Source organism: Chiloscyllium punctatum, chromosome 31 (assembly GCF_047496795.1).
Source record: "Chiloscyllium punctatum isolate Juve2018m chromosome 31, sChiPun1.3, whole genome shotgun sequence".
NCBI classification, from domain to species: Eukaryota; Metazoa; Chordata; class Chondrichthyes; order Orectolobiformes; family Hemiscylliidae; genus Chiloscyllium; species Chiloscyllium punctatum.
The window spans coordinates 33,809,523-33,836,549 of NC_092769.1; the positions used below are offsets into that span (position 1 = coordinate 33,809,523).

General features: G+C 39.8%; 2 gene segments (V, D, J or C); both read left to right on the forward strand.

Annotated features, from left to right (window-relative positions):
• The first annotated feature begins 192 nt into the window (after positions 1-192).
• LOC140456871 (Ig heavy chain V region-like) lies at positions 193-5,368 on the forward strand. The segment is given in 2 exon segments: positions 193-208; positions 5,001-5,368. Coding segments are annotated over 2 exon segments (384 nt in total).
• LOC140456936 (Ig heavy chain C region, membrane-bound form-like) lies at positions 4,722-26,163 on the forward strand. The segment is given in 9 exon segments: positions 4,722-4,872; positions 5,001-5,315; positions 5,670-5,760; positions 15,988-16,293; positions 19,383-19,688; positions 21,628-21,936; positions 22,390-22,719; positions 25,543-25,670; positions 25,810-26,163. Coding segments are annotated over 7 exon segments (1,407 nt in total).
• The last annotated feature ends 864 nt before the right edge of the window (positions 26,164-27,027 follow it).

Consider the following 27,027-nt stretch of genomic DNA (forward strand, 5'->3'; position numbering starts at 1 on the left):
CGAACTAAGCATGAACAGATTATTTTGACGTAACAGGTGGAGAGATTCACTTCCTGAAAAAGCAGCTCAAGTGATATAAGCTGGCACCAAACCGAGTTTGGTCAATACTGAGGCAAGAATACAGCATACAGTCTTGAGTGAAGTAAATAAAGAAACTATCTTAACACCGGAACAAGATAGAGTTTATTAAATATGAACGAAGACGCAAGTATTTTAGGATATAATAGAAAAGCGATCTATAGTATATTGAAATGCAAACAGAGATGTGAATTTGTGTCTCTACATCTATCCTAGCTAAATTAATCATTTCAGAAATGCCTTTGTTAAATTTCATGAATCATTCGTTGGTCCATTCACGAACCTTGTTAGGTCCTTGTTAAATTCTGAACCATCACCTTCCAGGTTCACAGTGTTTGCGAATTTCATGTTACAGCAAATTGTGAAGTTGTGCACTGTATGCCAATGTCTTAGTTAAAAATATAAGCAATCACAGCTCCAAACATTTACAAAATATCACTATGGATCTTCCTTGAATCCAAAAAAAATTGTCCCTTTGATCAATGATTTCTAAAATTTACTCACATATCTGTTATGAAGGACGTTTTCAAATAACTTGAAGTGCAAATGGTTCACATCAGTCGGAATACAGTAACATTTCATGTGTTACCCCAGACAAAAAGAAATCAAGTAATATTTCACGAGTTGCTCTAAGCAAGTCTATGATGGACTGTTTTATCAAACAAAATCATTCCCAATGTTGTGAGGGCTTGTCTATCTTCTGTACAATGGTCTGAATTTTTTGTCTGACTGCAGATGACACTGGCTGATCTGGGTATAAGTACAGTTTGTGCCTTTCACATTTTTAATGTATATTGCTGACTTTAGTTGAATAAAGTGATGTTGTCCCAGGCATCGTCTGGCACCATTAATTTGACCATTAATTTCTACATCACGAGCCAGACTATCAGGTGGAGTGTATTGATCTCATTGAAACGAATGCTTGGAATATTTCTGGTATGAAGAGCCTCTGAACGAGACAAAGTAGGAAAGATGAATTTAGAGTAGTAGAAAATTTTTCACGACAGAGAGATCACTTCGCCCATCACACCTGTATCACGTGAAGACAGAGGCTTCCAGCCAACACCCAATTTATAGCATGTTGTCCATAACCCTGCAGGTGATAGCACTGTAAACATTCGGGAACATTGTGTAGGGTCTAATCCATTATAAACATAGATATGATCTCCAATGCTGTAAATCCTGGCTTATGGGGAAAAAGTAGGGGCAGAACTGTATCAATATTCAAACAGTTGGTACAGCCCTGAGGAGCTAATAGGCCCATTTCTAAACGTTGTTTCTCAGAACATTTTGACAATTCTTGACTTAATATCATTGTAAACTGACATGAAAAAAATGCAGACATGATCCCCAGAAATGCTGACAGCAACATACCTTTACTCAGCCAAGATCAGCAACATGAATTAAGAAAGTTTAAAAAAAAACTTTCTTTTAACTGATTATCGACAACACGGATTTCACAAAGTGCAAAGTCCAGAGGGGAATGGTGGACGGTTGGGTGTGGGCGATGTTCATTGTTCCCTGATGTCTGGTTGCATTTGTGAGCAACAGATGAACCTGCGAACCAGATTCAGGATGGTATGGCAGCTATTTCAGCAGATATTGTGTACACGGCATTCTCCCATAAATCAGCAATGATACAAACATTTATTTTTGATGGTGTTTGAAGCCAAAGAAAATTGAAAAATATGGTGGGACAAGTTCCTTTCATTTCTTTGAATTAGTATCAAGGGACACTGTCTGTGGACCTGGGGTGGCCGGAGGATCTTAAATAGCAGAATGTGAGGGAACAGAACCACCGTTGGAAATCCAGATAGACTGGAACCTTTATCACTGGAGGGTGAGAGTGCGGGGGGGCGACCTCATATAAGTTTATCAAGCCATGAGTGGAAAGGTGAATGGCTCTAATTGACATGATTCTTACTGGAAATGTACGAAGCTTTCGTTTCAAAAATATCACATATCAATAAACTCCACCTGATAATCTGGCTAGTGATGTGGAAATTAATGGTCTAATTAATGGTGCCAGACGATGCCTGGGACAACACCTCTTTATTCAACTAAAGTCAGCAATATACATCAACAATGTGAAAGGCACAAACTATACTTATACCCAGATCAGTCAGTTCCATCTGCAGTCAGACACAACTTAAAATTCAGACCATTGCACAGAAGACAGACGAGCGCTCACAACAGTGGAAATGATTTTGTTTGATAAAAGAATCCATCGTAGACTTCGTCAGAGCAAATCATGTTAACAAAGTAGTTCTTTTTTTGTGTGTGGGGTAGTGCACGAAATGTTACTTTAATCCGATTGATGTGAACCATTTGCATTTAAGAAGTTATTTGAAAACATCTATCACAGCAGATACACGAGTAAATTTTACAAATCATTGATCAAAGGGGACAATCTTTTTTGGACTCGAGGAAGATCCATAGTGATATTTTGTAAATGTTTGGAGTTGGGATTGTTTTCAATTTTTGACTAAGACATTGGCGAATTTTCCCTATGGTGGGGGATTTCAACAATAGGGAACATGTTTTTACAATGAGAGGAGAAAAATAAAAAAAACATATCAGAGACAACTTTTTACACAGAGAATGGTTTTTGTGTGGGATGATCTTACAACCTTTAGAAGACATTTGGATAAGTAAATGAATATCAAATGTTTGGAAGTATATGGGCCAAGTACACACAGGTGGGATTAGTTTAGTTTGGGATTATGACTGGCATGGACTGGTTGGACCGAAGGGTCTGTAACCATGCTGTATCACCACATGACCCTCTGACTATTTATCAATTTTTCTCAATATCAAACAGTGCTGTAGTGATCCTCGAATGAACTGTTGATGTTAAGGTTGTGTCTGAGACGCTGCGAACATTTCCTTCAATGAGAGGAGTGACTAGTTCTCCAAGTTACATAACTGAAAAATAAACTTTCCTCCAGCATTGTTGCTGAGTCGATTTGTTTCTGAGGAGGCGGTGGTTATGGTTTGCAGTTTGCTTTCCACCAACTGGTCAACAGTGAGACAAAATATCTTTGATCCACTGCAGAAACTCCACCTGCTTCCAGTAAATGAAACTGGGGACTCAAGGACCTTTTCTGCAGTCAGTTTAATTGCTGCCAACTATTGTATCTGGCCTATTAAAGGGAAAATGAATCAACTAAAGTAAAATCCTAACAGACAAACGATATTTTCCCATTTACTCACAATGGATACATTTCACTTGGCATTTCTTCTTTAAAAAGGAAAGTCACTAAATACAGCATTCACTGTGTGACTGTCAGAAAACAGGACATTGAATGCAATGACGTTCTGGTTAGTTCAGCCTGTTTATTGAGTATCTTTAAAGCTCCTGAATATGAAGTTAATGGATCCAAAATCCCACATTGCAGTAACATTTGTTATCATCTCAAAGTAAATTAACAAACTTGAATTGGTTCAAACTCACATCACTTGTTACACCATTCTCGGATTCATACATCTCATTCAAACTGAGTGGGCCCTTTGTACATGATTAACACTGGTGTCGTGTAACAGCAAATTTTTACTGATTTTTATGAGTTATCTGCCCCTGTCAGAGCTATCAGTGAGCAGAGACATGTACTGTTTATAACCTACATCCGTGGTAATGATTATTGTAATACTCTCTAATTTAACCAAACATTCCTGATGTACCCAGACTGTTAGATATGGATGTATGGACTGTGCTGTTCTAGTTCATTAGATGCTCTTTCAAAAGTTTACCTAGGTGTTCTGTATCCCTGCCAACTCACTTTTTATTTCTCAGGCACACAGCTTTCCTTTACTATGCATTTTAGGGTCGGAGCAATTTGAAAAAAAAGGTGCAGGGAGAGACATTCTGCAATGTAAGGAGCTGCTTCTAATCTCCGAGTCCAAACTGTTTAGTGACACACACTCACATTCTGAACATAATCACTTTAGACATGCTCCATATTAGGTTGCCTAAACTGAATTTAGAAACGCAGATTAGAAATGGTATGTTATTTTGTAAAGTGAGAGAGACTTTGAGTGACAGCAAAAATAAAGTCACTAATTTTGTTGGTTAATAATATTATTGAAGTTCTTTTTAGCTTTATCTGCTTGTGGTGGAATGTAGGATTAAAGGGAGTTAACTTCTAATTGAATATTCTAAATATAATCACTTTGGACAAGCTCTATGTTCAGTTGTCTAAATTGAATTTTGAAATGTTTAGTATGAATTACATGTTATTTTGTATTGGGACAGAGACTGTCAGTGTCCTGGGAAGACAAGCTCAATTGTTTTACTAGCTGGTAATATGTTTGAACTTTGATTTTAGTTTTATCTGCTTGTGAATGAATGTAGAAATAAAGGGAGCTAACATCCGAATGAATTTGTTTTTTTTAAACAAAATACTTGCAACTATCATGTGAAACAGACCTGAAGCTACTCAATTTTACTTCCACCATTTAAATAAAAACACTCCCAAAGAAGCTATTCAGCAAAATAAATATCCCAAGGTGTGTATATGTCCATGTTTCAGCGTAACCTCGTAAATACATGATCCCATGTGTTCGGGCTGTACAAGCTGAGACCAGGATCCAGTCTCAGCCTCCAGCATGAAACCAACAGGCGGAAGCTGTAAGCCTGCCCTTTCCGATGGCCATATAAATCCTGGGCACTAGACCGTAATTCAACACTCCTGGGTCGGCTCTGTTTAGAAAGATCTTGACAGAACCGCTTCCCACAAGTTATCAGAATGATTGTGTCGACAATTTTTCTCAGTTTATTCCTTACTTTCTTATCATGTGAGTGTTTTTTGTTCAAGTCTGTCTTTGTCACTGTCTCAATGTTAGTCTACCGCAGGAATGCAAAAGACTCAGCCATGATTTCATCTGTATTAATGCTCATGGTTTATTTGTTTTCTTTTTTAAAGGTGTCCAGTCGGAGGTTGTTTTGACTCAGCCAGAGGCAGAGACTGGCCGTCCCGGAGGCAGCCTGAAACTGACCTGTAAAACCAGCGGCTTCGATCTTAGCAGCTACTACATGAGCTGGTTCCGACAGGTTCCCGGACAGGGTCTGGAGTGGCTGCTGTACTACTATAATTCATCCGACAGTAACTATGCACCAGCGATTAAGAATCGATTTACTGCGTCCAAAGACAATTCAAACAACATTTTCGCGTTGGACATGGGGAACCTGAAGATCAAAGACACCGCCATCTATTACTGTGCAAGATACTACAACTGGGGTGACACTGCAATTATGATCAATACAAAAACCTATTCAGCCTCCACTGTTTGAAACTAGTCAGTGATTACTTCTACAAACTGCCTTAACTTGCAGTGCAGTATTAGTTCTGTGCGGTTTAATGCCAGTATCATTATTTAATTTGTAAAAGTGTTGGGTAATTATCAATACACCGTTGGGAATTTTGAGAATCAGCTCATGTGTTCCTCTGTGAAGGATAAAACAGTATTAAAGTTTATCAAGAATGATCAGAATTCACTAGCGCAATTATGTGATGATGATTTATCGTGACTTTATTTTGCCTGTGGTTCTGAAAATTTAAAATGATGGTAGACTTTTGATTTGTTTTATGCAGAGCTAGTTATTGTGTGACCCAGTCCAGAGAATGTAACACTGTAACTATCTTGATTACTGGGGCCAAGGGACCATGGTGACAGTGACTTCAGGTAAGAACTTTGAACTTTCTTAGTGACTTTTTAAAAACTTTCTATTCATGTGACTAATTTCTGAATTAAATGAAACTCAGATTCTGTGCTGAGTTTGGTTTAGTTCGGATTGATTTTTGTTCAGACTGATTATAGACTTCAGTTAAGGCTCAGCAAATAGTTAAAATGGTGATGATAGAGTCAGTTGCTCAGTGTATCTCTTTTTTGTTTGATCAGATGGGCATTCTGTGTGGCTGGGTTACTTGAAACACCTAATGTCTCTTAATCTGTCAGCTATAAATAATGTTTAATGTTAGTGACACCCTGACTGTGTGTTTTATTATCAACAACAAACGCTAAGAATTCAAAGATGTTCAAGATATTACCAAACATGATTAAAATATGCAAAAATATCATTATTCATTTCTTGAATATATGTTCTTATCATGATTATATTTTCTCATTTATTTTGTTATGTTTGTTGGTGACAAGCAGGTCAGAAACTCACACAATTTTCTTGCAGTGCTATATTGCATGAGATTGAGTTTGTTTTACTCGATTCTGTTGAATTGAGTTGATTGGAGTTTGGCTTTGCTTTAGTTGATTCAGTTTGAACTGTGTTAATTGGATTCTGAATTTTGATTTTACTCGGTTTTGTTGAATTGTGTTGATTGGCTTTTGAAATTGTTTTATTTGATTCTGTTGAATTGAATTGGTTGGATTCTGGTTATCTTTCATTTAAATCTGATGTTTTGAGTTGATTGGATTCTGATTTTATTTTCCTTGATTCTGTTGAATTGAATTAATTGAATTCTTATTCAGTTTGTGAAATTGATCAGCGTTTTCATGCTTTCTGTAATTGGTGTTTTCTTTCTGGTGAGGAGAATGACTCTCTGAATTACTGTTGATTACCAATATTTGTGAAGTAATTTTGTTTTTCATTAATCATTTCTGCATTTGTTAAACTTATATGACACATTTTCTCTGCTTGATTGAAAACATTACATCCATTTGTAACTGAAAACTAACTTAAGGAAGAAAGAAGTGTGAGAAATGAAAACAACGAGTTTTTAATGTATTGACTTTTTAAAAAAAAAACTCAGTTCTAATTGTAAACTAGCTGAATTTTGTTTTGAGTAGCCTCATTCAAAATAAATTTTGGGACTAAAATCTGAAACTGCAGAATTGATCAGATTATGTAATTGAAACTAACTTAAAATTATAATGTGGTAATATTTGTCCATTCAGTAATTTTGTTTTGACCATGAAGTGATTAATCAATATATGCCTTCAACCGCTCAACTGTGTGCTGCACAGGATTGTCATGATCAAGAAGGGTGTGCAGGTTGGAAATAAATTGAACTGTTGCCAGAAACATTACAGCTTTAAGTGTTAAGTCCCCTCACAAACAAGGTTGTTGTTATGACTTGTTATTTCCATCCAATTTAATCATTAGTTTGCTGGATTCTGAGCAGCTTTGTTCGATTTCAATGTGTTTTTTTTGTGAGGTTACATCATGTTCTTGGTTCTGTTGAAAATGTTTGCAGAGCCAGTTCTGCTGCAAACACACCATGTTGTGATCTGGTGATCGTTCATCTGTTGAGGAAGGACTGTGCTTGGGTGACATTAAATGTGTTATATTTGGGAAACCGTTTCTGGTTTCGACATTGTTTTGCAATGTTAACACGGTTGGTGACAGTGAACCGCTCCAGGTCCCTCATTCAATGCAATCAGCATGCGAGTTGAAATTTCATAAAGCCTATTATTAAGTGAAAGGCAAATCGCAAAGGTTTTAGAAATGAAGGGAAAACAGATACCTTCGGGCGCCATTTTTACTTAAATGTAATAATTAAGGATTAATCTAATCCATGCCTTCCAATCCAAATTCAGAACTCCACTGTCTAGTTCAATCACAAGGTCTGTCTTTAAAGAGTTTACAAGTCATAGAGAAATATAAATAGCATTTCAAAAGTCTAATGTTCTCATAGTTCTTGCTCTTGAGCAAAAATGCCATGACTGTGTTATAATTGATCAAGAAACACCTTTCAATTCCGCTGTACACTACATACATATTTTTCTGACTAGAAAAGATAATTGACAAAGACCATTTGGAAATTCTGCACAATTCTATGAAGAACAGATCAGTTTCACTGCTTTGATCAGTTTCATACGTAACTTGAGTTAATTCATTGTTATGTCCCTGATTAAACTGGATTTGCAGGATAAAAATAAACCATTAACTGAATTATTTAATCTGCACAGTGCTTTATGTGTTCCCAATCTGTGCATTTTAATTAAATAGTTACATTGTACAAAAAAATCAACTGAAGAGTCATTCTTTCGGAAACATCTGCTGTCGTGAATTATGTGACCAAGGACAAATTTTGAATTAATTAAAATAATTCACTCATCAATTCGCAGGGCAGCATGGTGGCTCAGTGGTTGGCACTGCTACCTCACAGCGCCAGGATTCCAAATTCGATTCCACCCTCTGGTGGCTGCCTCTGTAGAGTTTGCACATTCTCCCTGTGTCTACGTGGGTTTCCTTCGGGCGCTCTGGTTTCCTACCACAGTCCAAAAGATGCGCAGGTCAGGTGATTTGTGCAATTTAGCACAGCCATAGTGTTCAGGAATGTCTAGGTTAGAGTGCATTAGTCAGGGGTAAATATAAATTATGGGGAATGGGTCTGGTTGGGCTACTTACTGTTCAGAGGGTCAGTGTAGAATTGTTGGGCCAAATGGCCTGTTTCCATACTGTTGGAACTCTACTCTCAAAACCATGGGAGTACTTGCTGCAAACGCAGAGAATTCATTTTACATCGATGTGTTCAAACGTATGCAGAGTTCACAAATTTGCAGAAGACATGAACTAGAGGATAACGGAGCACATTGTTTATTCAGACACTGAAAATAGAGTAATATTTATTAAAATTAATATACTTGACCGATTTATTGCAATGTAGCGATCCGAAGGAATCTGCTCACATTTGTTAAGTGTGACAATCGTTTAGATTAGATTTCCTGCAGTATGTATCGGGCCATTTGGCCCAACAATCCACACCGACCGTCTGAAGAGTAACCCACCCAGACCCATTCCCCTACCCTATATTTACCCCTGACTAACGCACCTAACACTATGGACAATATAGCATGACCAGTTCACTTGACATGCACATCTTTGGATTGTGGGAGGAAATCCACACAGACACAGGGGAGATTGTGTAAACTCCACATAGGCAGTCACCCAAGGCTGGAACCGAGCCTGGGTACCTGGATCTATGAGGCAGCAGTGGCCACATTTACTTAGACATCTGTTAAAGCGGGCAACTCCAGACAGAAGCATGTTTTCAATTCATACCTTTTTAAACATTTTCGTTCATTAAAAGCAGTAAACAAGAAAATGACCTTGCCCTGATTCCTTCAACAGAAATGCTTTCCACACTGGAATGCAGTATTGACTTTATGCAGTGCATGCAAAATCTCCCCAGTTCAAGGAACGTTTTAAGAATATGTAAAAATAATTTAGAGAATAATCCATTGCCTCCAGATCTGTGCTTTAATTGGCGATATTTCCCACCTCAATCATTTTATTAAATACAATGACTTATTAAGTTTATTAACTCAGTGGTTATTTATGTTCAAGGTGAACACATTCTCGTTCACATTAATCCACTGGTTAGTTCCTCTGATGAATGTTCAAGTACAGTAAATATATTTGACGTGAGGTGCTGAGAAATGTATCCTCTAGGATTAAGTCTGTTGTACAGTTTGTTTCAGTGCTATCTCTGACTAACTTGTCAACGGTCCTGACCATTTGTAAATTGTCCAGTTCGGATCCCTGAATCTCAGACAGTTCAATTTCATCTCGCGCTTCAAAACCATTTTTATCGGCCAGAAATACAATATTCGATTAGGTGCCTCAGAATTGAGAGCCCTGACCATGTTGTTCCAATCAGAACGAACGTTTCAGGAACAAAAGGCAGATAGCAAGAGTTTTGAAATTGGTTGTTGGCAACAAGAGATATTTGATTGAGTGAGGCAGATGGAAATATGCTGTATATTTTCTTTGTGCCTCAGTTATGCAGGACATGTTTCATGGCACAATGTAGAATCAGAATTTTTTTGCATCTTATTATTTGAAAACCTATTATCAGCTTTTAATGTCACTGGCAACGGTCATATTACACTTTAAAACATTTTAATCTTTTTCAGACTAAGTAGACCATCTGGTGCAGCAACATTCACAGGGGAAAGAGGAAGGGAATTGATGGCAATACAATTCCTAGTTTTATTCCTCTGTAGTTCCCATAGAATTTGAACAATTCGGAGCTGCTATCAAAGTATTCTTGGATAAATGTTGAAATGTTACTTTCATTGTACAAACATTCTGGAAAAATTCCTGAATGTTGGAAGGTGTTAATAACGAACATGGTTTATGTACTGTCAAAACAGGTGGGCTGTGTTCTCTGTGATAGTGTCGAGCTCATTGTGTTCAGGTCTGTTGTGATGTTGTGGTAGTGTCCCTGATTCTGTGCCAGGTGGCCTGTGTTCACTTACAACCTGTAAGAGAGGTATGTAACACCATCTCTTATCAGGTTACTTCAGCGCAAGAAAGAAGATTGAGATGTTTGGATGTTTGTTGGAATTCCACTCACAGAGGCCAGTGAAATCTATTCAATCGCTGTCCTGACTTGTGTCTCTTAGATATTAAACAGAATTTTGGCAGTTAGCAGCTTTTTCCAGATCAATATTTGTTCACAAGCGTTTGGGCATCGCTAGATGGTGTTAATGGAGTAAGTGCTCAAAGAAATCCCAGCTTTTGACTTGCTGTTCTCACAATATAATTTATAACTAATCCAGATTGAATCATTTTCGAAGCATATTTGATTAGATTATGCTTAGGCTGTTTTACTTTATATTTAAACCAGTGCTGTAGCTGAATTTGATTGTCCAGTCCGGTGGGAGTTCTGCTGAATCCAACACTTGCAGCAGATGGAGATAGCTTTTCAGTTGGTCTTCAATTGCTATCTCCGACCATCCAGTACCTCTGCTAAGAATCCTTTCTCCAGCAGGAGTCAAGCCAACGTCATCACTGTTTATCTCAACAGGTGTGAGCTCTTGTGTCAAAAACATGAAAACAATTTGGTGAAGAGGGGGGTCTCTGGATGCGAAAGGTTAACCTTGCCTTCTCTCCACAGGAGCTGCTAGACCTGCTGAGTTTCTTCAGAAATTTCTGTCTTTTCTTTTGGTTTTCTAGCATTTAAAGTTTGTTGTTTCATTGAAAAAAGTTCTGTTCGATTAAACACGTTCTTCAGAGAAAAGATGCATTTGAACAAATTGCAAATGTTCAGAGATATTAAATATCAGAGAATCATTGAATTTGAGCGCCCTGATCTCGAGCTGGAGTTTCACAAGAAACTATTATGAAGTAACAACCCACTCCAGAGTGCAGTGGCTGCTGTAATTGGGTGGAAGTTATTTTGATCACTCAAATAGAGAATGTCAATGATCTCGTTCCAAATAATCAACAGAATTTTTTTAAAAGCATGTGTGAAACAATTAATTTGTTGAAATATTTTAATAAAAAGTGTTCACCGCCAGTGCTAGCTTAATGAATGACACAATGATAGGAACGTAGGAGCAAGAGGAGGGCACTCAGCCCCTCGAGCTGTTCCATCACTTACTTAGATCATGGAGCATCTGTGAGCTAAATCCGCAGGTCTCCCTTTGGCTAAAACTCTTTAACACCTTTGATTAACAAGCAAAAACTATCCCAGATTTACTGATTCAGTAAACAAAGGGAGACACCATTTCTGAAAGACATTCCTGTGAGTACTGTGAAACAATGGGGCTGGAATTAATTGCTCATGAAAGTAAACTTTAAATCTCTGACTATTTCCAATTGAAACATCCCAATCATCATATTTCATTAATTTAACACTATACTTCCCTGGAATAAAGAAATATAATGTGTGATTGCCTTGCTAAAAATGAGGGATGCTTGATTCCTATTATATGATTAAGAAATAGCTCTGTTCCTTTAGTGAAAACACAGTCAAATCACACAAACGGAAACCATGTCATCTTGTGTAGACACACAAGTGCCTCAAATAATTTACAATTTTTCCAGTGGTTGTTTGAATCTCTAGACCGGTGAGGAAGTGTCAGACTTTTTATATTGCCTTGAGAAACCAGTTGTCATCAGTCTATTTGAATTGCTGAAGTTGGTGTGGTATTAGCACATTCACAGCGCTGGTAGGAAGTGAGTCCCATGTCTATGATTGAGGAAGAGGAAACGGGCAGGGAAATAGTTGAGAGTCAAGTTGAAGTCAGATTTGGAGGAAAGCTTTCAGGAGAAGCATTTACATACATGTGCGCCCTTATCCTCAAGGGTCACAATTTTGGAACATGCTGCCGAAGGGCCATGACAACATGCAAAATGGAAGCTGAAGAAGGCACCTTGGCCCCTCTAGAAGGCTATTCATGGGATCATCATTAATCTTGCTGCTCACCAATCTTCCCAACACTCGATAACATTGAACCTGATTGTTTACTATTCAGCAAAAGAATGGTGAACCTTTGGAATTCTCCACCACAGAAATTGATTGAGGACAAAACATTAAATGATTTCAATAAGGAGATAGATTCCTTCAATCCTTAAAAAAATGCTACACATATGTGGGAGAAAGGAAAACAGGCTACAATATTGGTTGAAAGCCATGAAAAATTTGAATGGGACATGGTTTGTAAGTTTGCATGTAATGCCAACATTGGTGGTATAATTGGCAGTGAAAGTTATCTAAACGTACAATGAGATCTTGATCAGCTGGGCCAATGGACTGAGGAGTGGCAGAAGGAGTTTAATTTAAATGAATACGACGTGTTGCATTTTGAGAAGATAAATCAGGTCACAACTTACAGAGTTAATGGTAGGGCATTGGATAGTGATGTTTAAACACAGGGCCTTGAGGTTCCAGACTCATAGAGTCTTACAGAGTTAATGGTAGGGCACTGGATAGTGATGTTGAACACTGAGGAACCTGAGGGTTCAGACTCATAGATTCTTGAAAGCGTTGTCTCAAGTACCTAGTGTGTTGAAGGTGTTTTGCACATGTACCTTCATTGGTCAGAGCACTGAGTGCAGGAGGTAGGCTTCATGTTGTAACTGTCCAAAACATTGGAATGAACTGCCAGAGGAAGTGGTAAATGCAGAGATAGGTCCAACATTTAGAAGACATTTGAACAGCTACAGGAACAGGATAGGTCTGGATGGATATGGGCCAAAGGCAGGCAAGTGGAATTAGTTTAATTTGGGAACTCTGGTCAGCATGGATGAGCTGGACCAAAGGAACTGTTTCTGTGCTGTACGACTTTATGACTCTCTGACTTTATGTTGGAGTAGGCTCAAAGTTGGAAGGTGGTGAGCAAGTGAGGGGCTAGATTGGGCATGTGGGAGAATTTGGGCTGGTAGGCTGTGAGGTGTTGGCTGGCTGCTGGGTAAGCTTGCATGCACTCTGTCTGGCAAGGTGGCATCAAGGTAAGTGGTAATGGTCACAGGATAATTTGTTCGAATTGTGCTTGGTAGGTGAGGGGTAGTTTGAACTGAAATGCAGGAGGTCTGTCTTTGCCAGACAGGTTTATGGAGAGGTGGGCAGGATGCCAGGCTTGTTAGTGTAGCGGTGGGCATAGTGCCAGGATGTTTCAGGGTGGAAGGTCACTGTAATGAAGTGACAGGTGGACGTGTTGTCAAAATGCAAAGCTCCGAGTCTGGCAAAATAGTAGGTTGTAAAGCACAGATGCGAAAGTAGCGAGGATGCAATGTGCACAGGTTGACTTGGGTAAGATGTAAGGTCAGTGATCAAGGGCTGAGGTCATGTCTTGGGTAGTGGGCTTTTGTCAGAGGTTGTGAAAATGATGGTGCCAGGTCCAGTCAGGGCCAGATTCACCATGGGCCAGGTGCAGGGCGGCAGGAGTGTAAATGAGTGAAAGGAATTGAGATCATATGTCCATCTGGAATATAGAATATAGAACATTACAGTGCAGTACAGGCCCTTCAGCCCTCAATGTTGCGCTGACCTGTGGAACCAATCTGAAGCCTATCTGTCCTACACTATTCCATTTTCAACCATATATTTATCCAATGACCTTTAAATGCCCTTAAAGTTGGCGAGTGTACTATTGTTGCAGGCAGTGCGCTCCATGCCCCAACTCCTCTCTGAGTCAAGAAACAACCTCTGACATCTATCATCTATGTCCTCTCCTGCGAGCCATCACTATTCAAGGAAAAAGACTTTCACTGTCCACCCTCTGTTTATCTTTTATGTCTCAATTAAGTCACCTCTCAACCTTCTTCTCTCAAACAAAAACAGTCTCAAGACCCTCATCCTTTCCTCATTAAACCTTCCTGTCATACCAAACAACATCCTGGTAAACCTCCTCTGATCTCTTCCAAAGCTTCCACATTCTCTCTATAATGTGGTGACCAGAACAGTGCACAATACTCCCAAGTGCGGCCACACCAGAGTTTTGTACAGCTGCAGCCTAACCTCGTGGTTCTGAAACTCAGTCCCTCTATTGATGAAAGCCAACAGAAAGTATGCCTTCTAAATAATTCTTAACAAACTGGCTGGCAACTTTTAGGGATCTATGTACATGGGCACCGAGATCTCTCTTCTCAGCTATACTACCAATATGGATTGCCTTGGATGTGTTTTGTGTGATAGGGGTTGTGTGTTCCGGGCATGAATGGGTTGGGTTTGTCAATGTGAGTGGAAATTTAGGTCTAGACAGAGTAAGTGCAGTGGTTCGTCTGAAAGATGAGGTTTGGTGGTGAACTGCGTGTCAATTTGATAGTTATTAAAGTTAAACATTACCAGTTCATTTCTCAAATCATATTTACGTAAATACTCAGCTGTAACACTCCAAAGCCTCTGAACCTTAATGGTCCTCCATTTTTCAGAGGCCTCCAGAATTCAGATAATTGTAAATTAGATGTTTCAACTTCCAGACAATTGGCATGAGTTCAGCCGTGACAGCCCTCCTCCCAGTCCCAGTGCTCAGCTCCTGCCTGTGCTGCTGCTGCAGTGACCTTCCTCCCAGAGAGAACATTCTGCCTTGCATTGATAAGTGAGGAAGGCTCACTAGACCTGATTTCCAAGTATGGGGACAGCAAACACGAGGGGACACAACTTTAAAGTGAGTGGAGATACGGAAAAGACAGATGTCAGAGGTAGTTTCTTTTGTCATTGAGTAGTAAGGGAATGGAATGCTTTTGCCTGCAACGGTAGTAGATTCGCCAAGATTAAGTCATCATTGGACAGTCTTGGATGCTGCCTGAACTGCTGTGCTCTTCCAGCACCACTAATCCAGAATCGGATTTCCATCATCTGTAGTCATTGTTTTTACCTAGGCATACAGACGTACATGGAATGGTGTAGGTGGGATGGGCTTCAGATTAGTATGACAGGGTGGTACAATATCGAGGGCCGAAGGGCCTGTATTGCACTGTTCTATGTTCTATGATTCACTCTGATTTCTCTCCGGGGGTACTGCCAGCGGTTGGGTATTTCCAGCAGCACAGTACCTAGTGGGACAGCACGCTGGTTCCGTGGTTAGCGCTGCTGCCTCACAGTGCTAGGGACTCCGGTTCCATTCCAGCCTCGGGTGACTGTCTGTGTGGAGTTGGCACTTTCTCCCCATGTCTGTGTGCATTTCCTCCCACAGTCCAAAGATGTGCAAGCTGGGGGAATTGAAAATGTTGTGTTCAGTGATTGGGAGGTTGGGTGCATTAGTCAGGGTTAACTGTAGCATAATAGGGGAGGGGAATAGGTCTGGATGGGTTACTTTTCAGAGGGTGGGTGTGGACCTGTTGGGCCAAATGGCCTGTTTGCACACAGTGTAGAATTTTGATGAATCTGCATTTCCTTGGTTTGTATTTTGTGAAACTTCTTTGCTCTTCACAGCAATCAAGTGAAAGTGTCAGTTGGTGAGATCTTCAAAGTTACTGGGGTGGGATCAGGATGTTCTTCTTCCTAAATTATACGGCAATGGTCAAGGTCCAGGCCATGTTTCTAAAGAAGGAACCAATGATCATGATCAGCAACTGGTAGGAAACAAAAATAAACTCCAGTTATGCTGTAGACTCAGTGGGAGCATACTGGCAAACGTTTACAGCTGAGGATACATTTGAGTAACTGATAAGGTCAAATGAACAGAAACTAACTTGCTCAATTGGTCATTCTATTGTAGAGACACAGTCTCCCCCCACGCTTTATGGCCTGGTCTCCTCCTGTCAGGAGCACGACACCGGTTCTGCGACCTTTGGTTGTTTGGCGATGTACTATTCCCCTGACGTCACCAAGGTAACCTGGAAGAAAGATGGGGAGTTAATCACGACTGGATTTAAGACTTACCCATCAGTGAGAAACAAGAAGGGAACCTACACCCTGAGCAGCCAGTTAACCCTGCCCGATTCAGCGGCAGATTGCCCCAGCAAAATCTACTGTGAGGTTCAACACAGCGGGTCACACAAGAGCAAAGAAATGCCATGTCCAGGTATGTGTTGTGGGAACTGAGATAAACAGAGCATCTGGGATTAATATGAAGAAGGCATTATTTATAACCGTTTTCACAGAATCACCTTATACAGCACAGGAACAAGGCCCTTTGATCCATTCAGTTCATGGCTATCAATAACAGCCACCTAACTATTCCAGTCTCATGTGCCAGCACCTGATCCATTGCCTTGTGTGATTTGCCCTTGCAAGGATGCATCGCAATACTTCATACCTACTATGAGGGGCTCAGTCTCTACATGACTTAGAGGTGCTGAGCTCCAGGCAAACACCACCCTCTGTTTGATTTTGTTTTCCCCTGAGATCCACTTGGAAGCTCCTGGCCTTACCTTCTCTCTCCATCAAGGGGAAAGGTTTCATCCAGTTTACCCTGTCTATGCCTAAAATAAATCTAGACATTATGATAATCTTCTCCCTAATTCTCCTCTGCTCCAAGGAAAACCCCTGTCTATCTAAACTAGTTTCATAACTAAAACCCTCCAACCCAGGCAAGATCCTGGCAAATCTCATCAATACTGCCTTCAGTGTAATCACATTCCTTCGATAACATGCATACAACGCTTCAGTATGGCCTAACCAGTGTTCTATTAAGTTCCAGTATCATCTCCCTACTCTTCATTGTCAATGTCTCGGCTCAGAAAAGCAAATATCCTCTCACCTTCTTAGCCTCTTTATCCAGACGACACAGTACTATAGGGGATCGGTGGGTACATGCACCAAAGATCCTCAGGTCTTTCCAGGGTTTCAACATTCAAAACGTCATACCTCACAGATTCTTCTGCCGAATTACATCACCTTACATTTATGCAGAATAATTTCCATTTGCAACTTCACTTCACATACAACCAACCCTTTTATATCCTCCTGCAATCGAAAGCCATTATGCTCATGACTTACCAGCATGACAGTTTTCATTTCATCTGTGAATTCACTGGTTAATACTCCTAAATTTGAGTCTTAATCATTAGTATGTAAGAGAGATAACAAGGAAATCAAACCAATCCCTACAGAGCACCAGGAGACATAGATTTCCAGTCACGCAGACACCCGATGACTATTATCCCCTGCTCCCACCACTCAGCCAGTTCTCGATCCAATCTGTCAAATTAACTCCGATCCCATTGGCTCTGATTATTTCTATCATCTGGACATCGAGTTATCTCTCTGAAAACTACGATCAAATTCTTACACATGACTTCCTCTCAATAAAACCGTGATGAAAATTGTTGATTTATCTTCCAAATGAAGACTAACTTCACTTCTCAATAGTTTCCCTACCACTGAGATGAGCTTGACAGATCTGTGTTTTCATTATTTATACCTTCCTTCGTCCTGCATGACAGTGCAACTTTGGCTGATCTACACTCACTTGGCACAAGTGCTGTGGCCAGACAGGAATTCTAAATTATTGTCAGCGACCCAACTATTTCATTCTTTGCATCACTCAACAGCTCGGTATACTTTTCATCTGCCCTGGAAATATAACCACTTTTCATTCAGCAAGACAACACAGAACATCACGTCATGTGTCCTAATTTCTGAAAACTACATCACAACACCCCTCCATGTTTTCTGTCCCCACATTGTCCCTCTTACTAGTGAACACTGACAGAACACGTTCGTTTTGACCACAATCTAATCCTTCGGTTCCACTCCAATAATACACTTAATGAGCATTACTGTTTCCCGAATAATTATTTTATTTTGAATGAGCGTGTAACTTTTAAAAATATTTTCCTTTATTTTGACTGCTATTATTTTCTCATGGTCTCTTTTGCTCTTCTAATTCCTCTGTCTTTCAAACTCCCCCTTGCACATTCTGTACTCCATACTAATTCCTATTGTTTTGAGATTTCAGTTTAGACCGGAAGCCTCCCTTGTTTCTCTTTATCTCACCCTCCATGCCCTTTGGTGTCCAGAGCCCACTGCATTCTTGGTCCCACTCAGTGGCTTCCTGGGAAATGTCCTCCCTGTGATTTTCTTATCTCTCTCTTAAATGTGTCACACTGCCCTGACTCAGATTTACCAATAAGTGTCAGCTTCCAGTCCACTCTGGTCAAGTCATTACCTGATCTTACTAAAATTGTCCTTCCCTTTTTCAAAACTTTGGGCCAATTTCTATTCCTTTGCAGTACAATCTGAAATCCAACTGATTTACGATCACTGTCTGCAAAGTGCTCCACCATTGAGGTTTTACCCACTGGGTCGACTTCATTCCCTAAAGTTAAGTCCAGGTTCACCCCTCTCTTGCAAGTTCTGGATTAAAATTCTCAGTATTAAACACATACTTTATTAAAATATTATTCTGGGGGCATTTTCAGAATTCTGCTCCCTCTAAACTTTTGACAAAATGAATATCCAAGCCTATGCTGAGGAAGTTAAAAACCTCTTTTCTCATTCCCCTATTTAATTTACATTTCTCTGAAATTTGCCCATGTATGTTCACTTGGTCTTTTGGACCTATAGTAAGGTCTATCGTGCTCTCCCAGTAGTTATGTTTGCTGTATTTTGGTTTTGAAGTACTGTCCATTTGCCTTTGTTCGAGGAGGTATCCATGGTTTCATTTCTCTTTAAAGCCTAAAATACTCTTGTCAGAATTGCGACAGAAGCAACATTCTGCACTGTACACCCCAGCCCTCATCCTTTTCCATCTTTCCCTGTCTCGCCTGAAGGCACTAAATCCTGGAATGTTGAATAGCCACTCCTGCCTGGCTCTCAATATGTCTCTGTGATAGCAACCGCATCATTTCCTCATTTATGCCAGTAATTTGTCTGCCTTGTTCATCAGACTCTGTCATTAAAACGAATACCATCCAACATTGCTATCTCCCTTTTGATGTTACCGGCCTATAGTTTCTATGCCTCCTTGACTCCCTTGCTGTGTCCTATAATTTTAGCTTTTCACATTGTCCTGCTGATCTTTCTGTGTGGATCCCAGCTTCTGCAGCACTCTGCACAATTATGATTCTTGTATCCATTAACCACAAGAAACCTTGATATATGAGAACTGATTGTATTTGTTCTGAAATTCATCAGATAATTTATGCGATGTGTTTCCTAATGATCTAGGTATTCTCCCACCAACTCTTCTCCTAACCGTGAGCTCCAGTGAAGAAATCGCAAGCAGCAAGTTTGCAACCGTCGTCTGTTCAATCATCGATTTCCATCCGAAGTCAACCTCCGTGAGTTGGTTGAAAAATGGCCGACCCTTGGATTCTGGCTTCTTCACGTCTCCTGTGTGTGAGGCAAACGGGAACTTCTCGGTGATGAGTCGGCTGATGGTCCCTTATGGTGAATGGTTCAACAGCGCAGTCTATACCTGCCAGGTCAATCATGGAGAGAACATTCAAAGTAAAAACATCACCGCACTCCAGGGTAAGAGACACACACTGAGAGAGCTACAAATACTTCTAAACTCTGATGTGAATCAAACACGCTCATTTATCAGGCGTAGTAAACAGTACGGTACAGCTTCTCGTTTCCCAACATGCAACATATCGCATTTCACTTTGAGTGTGACATTAGCATCGCTCATGACTCAACATTTTGGCAAGTCAGAAAAGCATGTTTCCTCTCTGTTGAAGATAGATATATAGACAGTGAGCTTTGTTAAATAGTTTATTGCCTGACCATGCTGGGAGAGGCGTTCAGAGGGCCCCTTCAAGGATAGGTTTGGGGGTGGAGGGGGGATATTGGAGAGATATCTGATTGAAACATAGAAAATACTGAGAGACTGAGGTCGAGTGAACGTGGAATAGATGTTTTGACTGGTCGGCCAGACTAGGACCCCAAGGGCACAGTCTCAGGGTCAAAGGGGCACCGTTTAGAACTGAGATGTGGGGAGAAATGTCTTCAGCCAGAGGGTGATGAGGCTGTGGAACTTGTTGCTGCAGAGGGCTGTGGAGGCCAGGCCATTGTGTGTATTCAAGCCAGAGATAGATCGGCTCTTGTTTAGAGATGACAGTAGAATGGCTGTAGCCCGAAACGTCGATGTTCCTGCTCGTCGGATGCTGCCTGACCTGCTGTGCTTTTCCAGCATCATTCTGATCTAAACTCTGGATTGGCCGTACAGCCTTATTCTGATCCTCTATCTTATGATGTTGTGGTCTCAAAATGACGTGGTTAAAATATGCAGTGACCCTTACTTGAAAATAAATTAAAATGCGTTCAGTGCATCATCCCCTGCTCAGGAATGACCTGTTGGCCTTGGACATTTTACGACATCGATTTTTATCTGGTACTGAGCTCTTTAACTTCATTTATGGGATCAGACTCCAGACCAAGTGGGTATCACATCAACTGGGATAAACGTGATCTCAATGAGCTTCTTTAAGATGGTCTCTGTAATTAGTGGATGAGGCAGGAGAATAAATTCTGGTAAGAACGGTCCAATAGGGATGAATGAACTAGGAACTCGAGACAGGCTGATTTAGCCTGGTTTGGGGTAGCGATGTTTACACAGTGAGTAGTGGATGTCTATAAAATTAGTGCACATTTCCATCGCGTTTGTAGATTGATTTAAGACGCTTTTGTTTGTTTTTTGCTCCCCTGCTCTATGAAGAAATTAAAAAACGCACCTTAGTAAATAAAGTGAAAGTACAGACCAGTTACGAACAAACTGAATGGAGGGAAAGACTTAAGGAGATGGGTGTCCTTCTCGATATCCAATGCTGTACTCAATGTCTTGTTTTCTGATCTACTCCAAACACAGCTCACGAGGAACAATGACATAAATTAGAGAATGACATCACACCAATAACGCAAAGTATTTTTGATCACGTTAAATATAATGAACAGAATTTCCATGGCTGTTCACCGCTCCTGTAACACTTTAGAACTCTGCAAAGAGAATAATTATTATTTATTATAATTTGTCTAAAATGTAGGATGTGATTTGGCAGTCAGAATGACCAGCAGCATTTGCAACAAAGGGTTATGAACATGGAAATGAACTCATTATATTGAGATTACTCTTGTCACAAGTATCAATAGATGGTGTTAAGTGAGAGACAGACTCTGAAAGAAAGGTAATTCCATGGGTTACATGATGGTATCTTCGATTATTTTATTTTTTTTCAGGTTTCACTTGTTACAAAGCCAGTGTTCTTTAGGAGTAATTACACAGGGTATGTTATACCTAATCACAAATGCTTTCACAAATCAAAATACATCAACAACATGAAGCATCGTTTCAGCAATAGTTGGAGTTGCCATTTTGAAGGTGGTGTCTTCACCCTGTGAAGAAGTAATCTGAAGATTGGCTGTTTTTATCATAAAGGGGCATTTTTCATTGACTTTGATTTTTCTTTCATAGAAGATACCGAGTGCCACCCTAACACCGTTAAAATCCTCCCACCGCCAGTGGAACAAGTCTTACTGGAGGCGACGGTGACGTTAACCTGCGTTGTGTCCAATTTTCCTTCTGGAGTCAACGTGACCTGGAAACAAGAAAAGAAGCCTCTGAAAACAGAGATTGCTGACCAGCCTGGACAGAATCCCGACAGCGTGATCAGCAAATTAGACATTTCTACTGAAGCCTGGCTGAGTGGCGTTACTTTTGAATGTGTGGTGTACCATCAGAATCTACCGACTCCGCGGAGAGACTCCATCCACAAGGAGAAAGGTGAGCGGTGAGATTAAAACACAAAGGATCCCATGTGTAATCCAGATGCAGTTACATCAATGTCAGGGTTTGATTGGTATGAACAAACACCATTGGGAGTATTAATGGTGCATCTGAAGGCAGGATAGCTGGGTAGCTGATTAAGATAAAGATGGACCAAAGGATATTGTATTCTGATTCAGTCAGATAAAGTGGGAAGAAGCCTTGGTTGTGACGTCACCATCAGCAATGACAGTTGGACAGAATGTCCTTGTTGTGGGCTGGAAACATGGAGGCAACTTTCACATTAAACTCGACTTTTTTTACTGAACAGAATGTGTACCATTCTGCTCCTTTAGTAAACGGAAGTGAATAAATCCCAAATTAAACATGGCATAGTTTAATATTTAGTGAAATTGTGATATTGGTTCAGGATTTTTTGGTTGATTTATATTTGTCTCACATATTCTGCAGTGATTAATCCGCTGGAGCCATCAGTGTCGGTCCTCCTGCCACCAACAGAAGAAATCTCCGCTCAGAGGTTTCTCTCCCTCACCTGTTTAGTGAGAGGTTTCTCCCCCCGAGAGATCTTCGTCAAGTGGACAAACAATGACAAGCCGGTGAATCCCAGTAACTACAAGAACACTGAGGTGATGGCGGAGAGTGACAACATCTCCTTCTTCATGTACAGCCTGTTATCCATTACAGCGGAGGAGTGGGCCAGCGGTGCTTCTTACTCCTGTGTGGTGGGACATGAAGCGATTCCACTGAAGATAATCAACAGAACAGTCGATAAATCCAGCGGTAAACCAAGTTTTGTAAACATTTCGCTTGCACTGATGGACACTGTTAATTCATGTCAATAAAAATTTCAAAGTTGAATTTAATAATTCAACAGAAGTAATAGAAGTGTTTTTTTCCCTCCAGTTGTGAGTTAAATACTGAATTAATTGTTTCCCACCCTGACTTCCATTCCATCTGTGTAGTTAAAGTGGATTATCAACAGGTCTAGGACGAGTGTCTTGTGCAGTTAATGTTCTCTGCTCAGATACACCCTGGGTCAGAGACAGAGTAAAGCTCACTCATTGCAGGATTCCGCCAAATACCTTATCCATCCTAAATCCCTCTGTGACAAAATCTGACAATGTCCATTTTATGTCAAGGGTAGAGCACGAGTTATGAACTTGGTGTTCTTGATTCCCCCGACTGGACACTCTTACAAAATTCATGTCAGTTTTAAACTGCCACATTGCACCAATTGGAAATGTAAATTTAAGACACTTTAAAATTAAATTTGATTGGAACATACCAATCGTAAATAGTGCAGAAGAGTTTGAATGTAACCTTTGTTTCTGGGGAATTGCCAGGGATCTTGCACCAGTGCATGAGTTGACAGAACGTATCTTCACTTTCACACCAAAGAGAATCAACAGATAAGTTGTCGTGAAGCAGAGGGGAGGGGAACGATGAATGGTCTGTCCTCTTGCTCCCTGTGAAGAGTTTTCATGGAAGATGTCCTCTGTAATGTAACCCAGTTACTAACAGGAACAGTCAGCTTCTTGCTTACTGTCCAAAGATTTAACATTTCCATGCAAAATAATACCTTTGAAGCATGTTGGACATGCTTGGCTCTGTTAACAAATGATGAACATTGATTCCCATAATCCAAAACTGGTGTTTGCATCGTCCCGGTTTGTATTCCATAGGTTTGTCTCAGTTTTCTGGAGCACATGGGGTCAATTCTGGTATTCGAATACCTGATATCATTTTGTTTCACATACAGAACACAAGTGGACATTTTCTAATAAACATATTCAGAAATGTTATCTCTGGGGCAGTGGGGATTTGAACTCAAGACTTTTCTCTCAGAGACAGAAATTCTATCACTGCAACAGAAGTGTTGCTCATAAAACATTTATCTCTCCATGACGATGGGAAATGTTTCCTACAACACCAAGGTCAGATCTAATTATGGGCAATCCATTAAAATTCGAACAATAAATTAGAGCAATAAAAATTGCAGTCTGGTATAAGAACAGATACAGAGAGATGATCACAAATACACTCGTAATGACACATATACGAGCTCTCACCTAAAGACACATATTTATGTGCACACTCAAATGTGCATATAGATAAGATGTCACACATGCATACTCACACAGAGCCACAGATGCAAGTGGCACTTGAACACTCTCTAAGCTCATACAAAAACTCACATACACTGAATGAAAATCATTTGCACAAATGAACAGGGGTACTCACACATAACCATGAGAAACAAAGACACACGGTAACACACAAATACATTTACATTCATACAGCACAATGCGTACAGACATACACGCATGAACACAGATTCAAATTCTGAAAAATGTCCTCCCACTTGTCAACTCACACAGGCACGTAAGTGCACAGAGATAAATATTAATATCATAATTTTCCCATTTTCAGAATCACAAACATACAATGACAGAGGCAGCTTAATTAGTTATTTTTAAACCACATTGATCAGCATGGATACAATATCACACGTACACACAAATTCAGAGTCTCACATGCAGACACACAAGTGCATAGATCAACAAATAGAGGGGTGTTTATTAAATAAGGATAATGGGCACAAGCATCAGCAAGCATCCACAAACAATAACACAAACAAGCTTCTCAGGAGATGGTTTGGGAAAGATTGTCACACAGCAAACATCATCATATAAATATAAACATCCATCAAAATATATCATTGCATGCTAACATTTATTAAGCATAAACATGAAAATAACCTAATGTAGGTAGGATCTGAAACAGACGCATAAGCACACATTTTAGATAGCACTAATGAAAAGTGAACACTCACAAAGAAATTACAAGATAAGCATAGGGGCAGCAACGAGGTGGCATATTAGCGTGATGATGCTTACACAATGTGAAAAGACCAAAATTTAGGTACACAAACACATGGGCACACCAGCAGTAAAGGAACAGGAATTTGTTTATTCACGCACAAACTCCAACATGGGCAAGAGTGAAGAAAGAGACTCTCATAACCACATACACAAACATTAAAGGAAAACCAAACACACCAAGCAGTAGATCAAATAAATTAAGGGACACATGTACAAACACTTATTCCTAAATGTACAGATCCGACAAACAAAAATATGAAGCAATGTCCTGACTGTGATGTCACTTATATTCATGATTTGCCAAGTAATTGGTCACCAATACATAAAGATGAGAACCACATTTGAACTTTTATTCAGTGATGGCCACAATTTTCAACTAAAGTGCTATCACAGCCTATATTTTAAATATAATGATTCAATTAAAATAATCATTAGTTATCAGCATTCCTCAAATAATAATATCCTTAAATAATAGATTAAAAGAAAAATAATTTAAAGCGTTCTGACATGGACAATGAAGAAAGTACATGTGCAGTTAGTATTTGTAATTTCTTGCTGAGAGTCAATGATGCACTAACAGATACAGATAAGAGTCACACTTGAGAAATACCTGACTGCTTTATGAAGATGTAATGGCCTCTAATTACATGACTTGGATGCAGATAGATCGATCTGGATCAATAAACAATCTAAATGCGTTCTCTCGGCTTTATATTCATAGATTCAATAGATCGCACTTGGATTGAAGACTATGATGATGATAACAGCAACATCTGGACAACTGCTTCCACGTTCATCACCTTGTTCTTCCTGAGTATTTTCTACAGCGCTGCCGTCACTCTGGTGAAGGTGAGAATAATCACATCTTTCTCACGCCAAGCAGCCCAATATGTTTTGTAAAATCTCTAAGTGTGCCATTGAATAAACATTAAGTCTGAAAGTCCCTGATCATAAATATCTGCGTCATTGCTTTTTGCCTCTTTTCCAGGTTAAGTGAATGAATTGTGGACCCCCTTGATTTTCGTGATCTGCTTATCAAGGTCTCTGAATTCCCAATCTACAATCTGTCCTGTTGCTGACTCTAACAGTGAGATTACTTCAGTTTATCAGCGTGTTACTGAGACAATTATTGATGGATTTTCCTTTTTACTTTGATATCTTTGAGATGGTTGTGGATGGAAGAATTTGTAGCTTCCCAGTTGTTTGAAGCCCCATTTGTTTTGCTTTTATTAGTTCCTTACTCAGAATGGTTACCTACCCTTTCTGATGAGCCTTTGTACTCCCTTTCTTGTGACTGTTACTGATGTAACCCTTTCTGATGGGCCTTTGTACTCCCTTTCTTGTGACTTTTACTGATGTAACCCTTTCTGATGGGCCTTTGTACTCCCTTTCTTGTGACTGTTACTGATGTAACCCTTTCTGATGAGCCTTAGTACTCCCTTTCTTGTGACTGTTACTGATGTAACCCTTTCTGATTAGCCTTAGTACTCCCTTTCTTGTGACTGTTACTGATGTAACCCTTTCTGAAGAGCCTTTGTATTCCCTTTCTTGTGACTGTTACTGATGTACAGAAAACTCCCAGCTCACAGCGCATGTGTTCTCATCTGAATGTGGCATCCAGCCATTATATTCACTTCTGTTAGCTTTTACATCAACTTTTTGGATAAAAATGCTTTCTGAAATGGTTAATAAATCTCGAATGAATATGCACTAACCTTGAGTTTACTTAATTCTTTCTTCAAGACCAGTCAGTAATAATAGATTTTCCCACATCCTACTCCTTTCCCAGCCAAATGCTTTCACTTGTTCTGTTTGGTTGTGTTTCATCCAGTCATTTAGTTTAATGCTGCGCTACCATGCAGCCCAATAATGTAAATACATCTATCACACGATATGCCTGATGGAACACTCCAGAGGCAGAATGATAAGAGAACATTTCCTCTTATGCACAAAGGGTCACGACTTTGGGTCATCTAATGATACAAATGAGGAGCTTTGCTCCACCAGAAGCCTATAAAAGGCAGGCAAAGGAGTTTGAAACTTTACTCTACACTGTCTAAACTAAAAGTACTCCCAATGTGGGGACAGCCTGGGTTAGTAATGCAGAAATCACCACCTAAAGCGCCCAACGAAACATTCATCAGCCAAAAATGTCAACGTTCAGTCAGGTATTCAGACACAACACGTGCACAATCCAAGGGCAGAT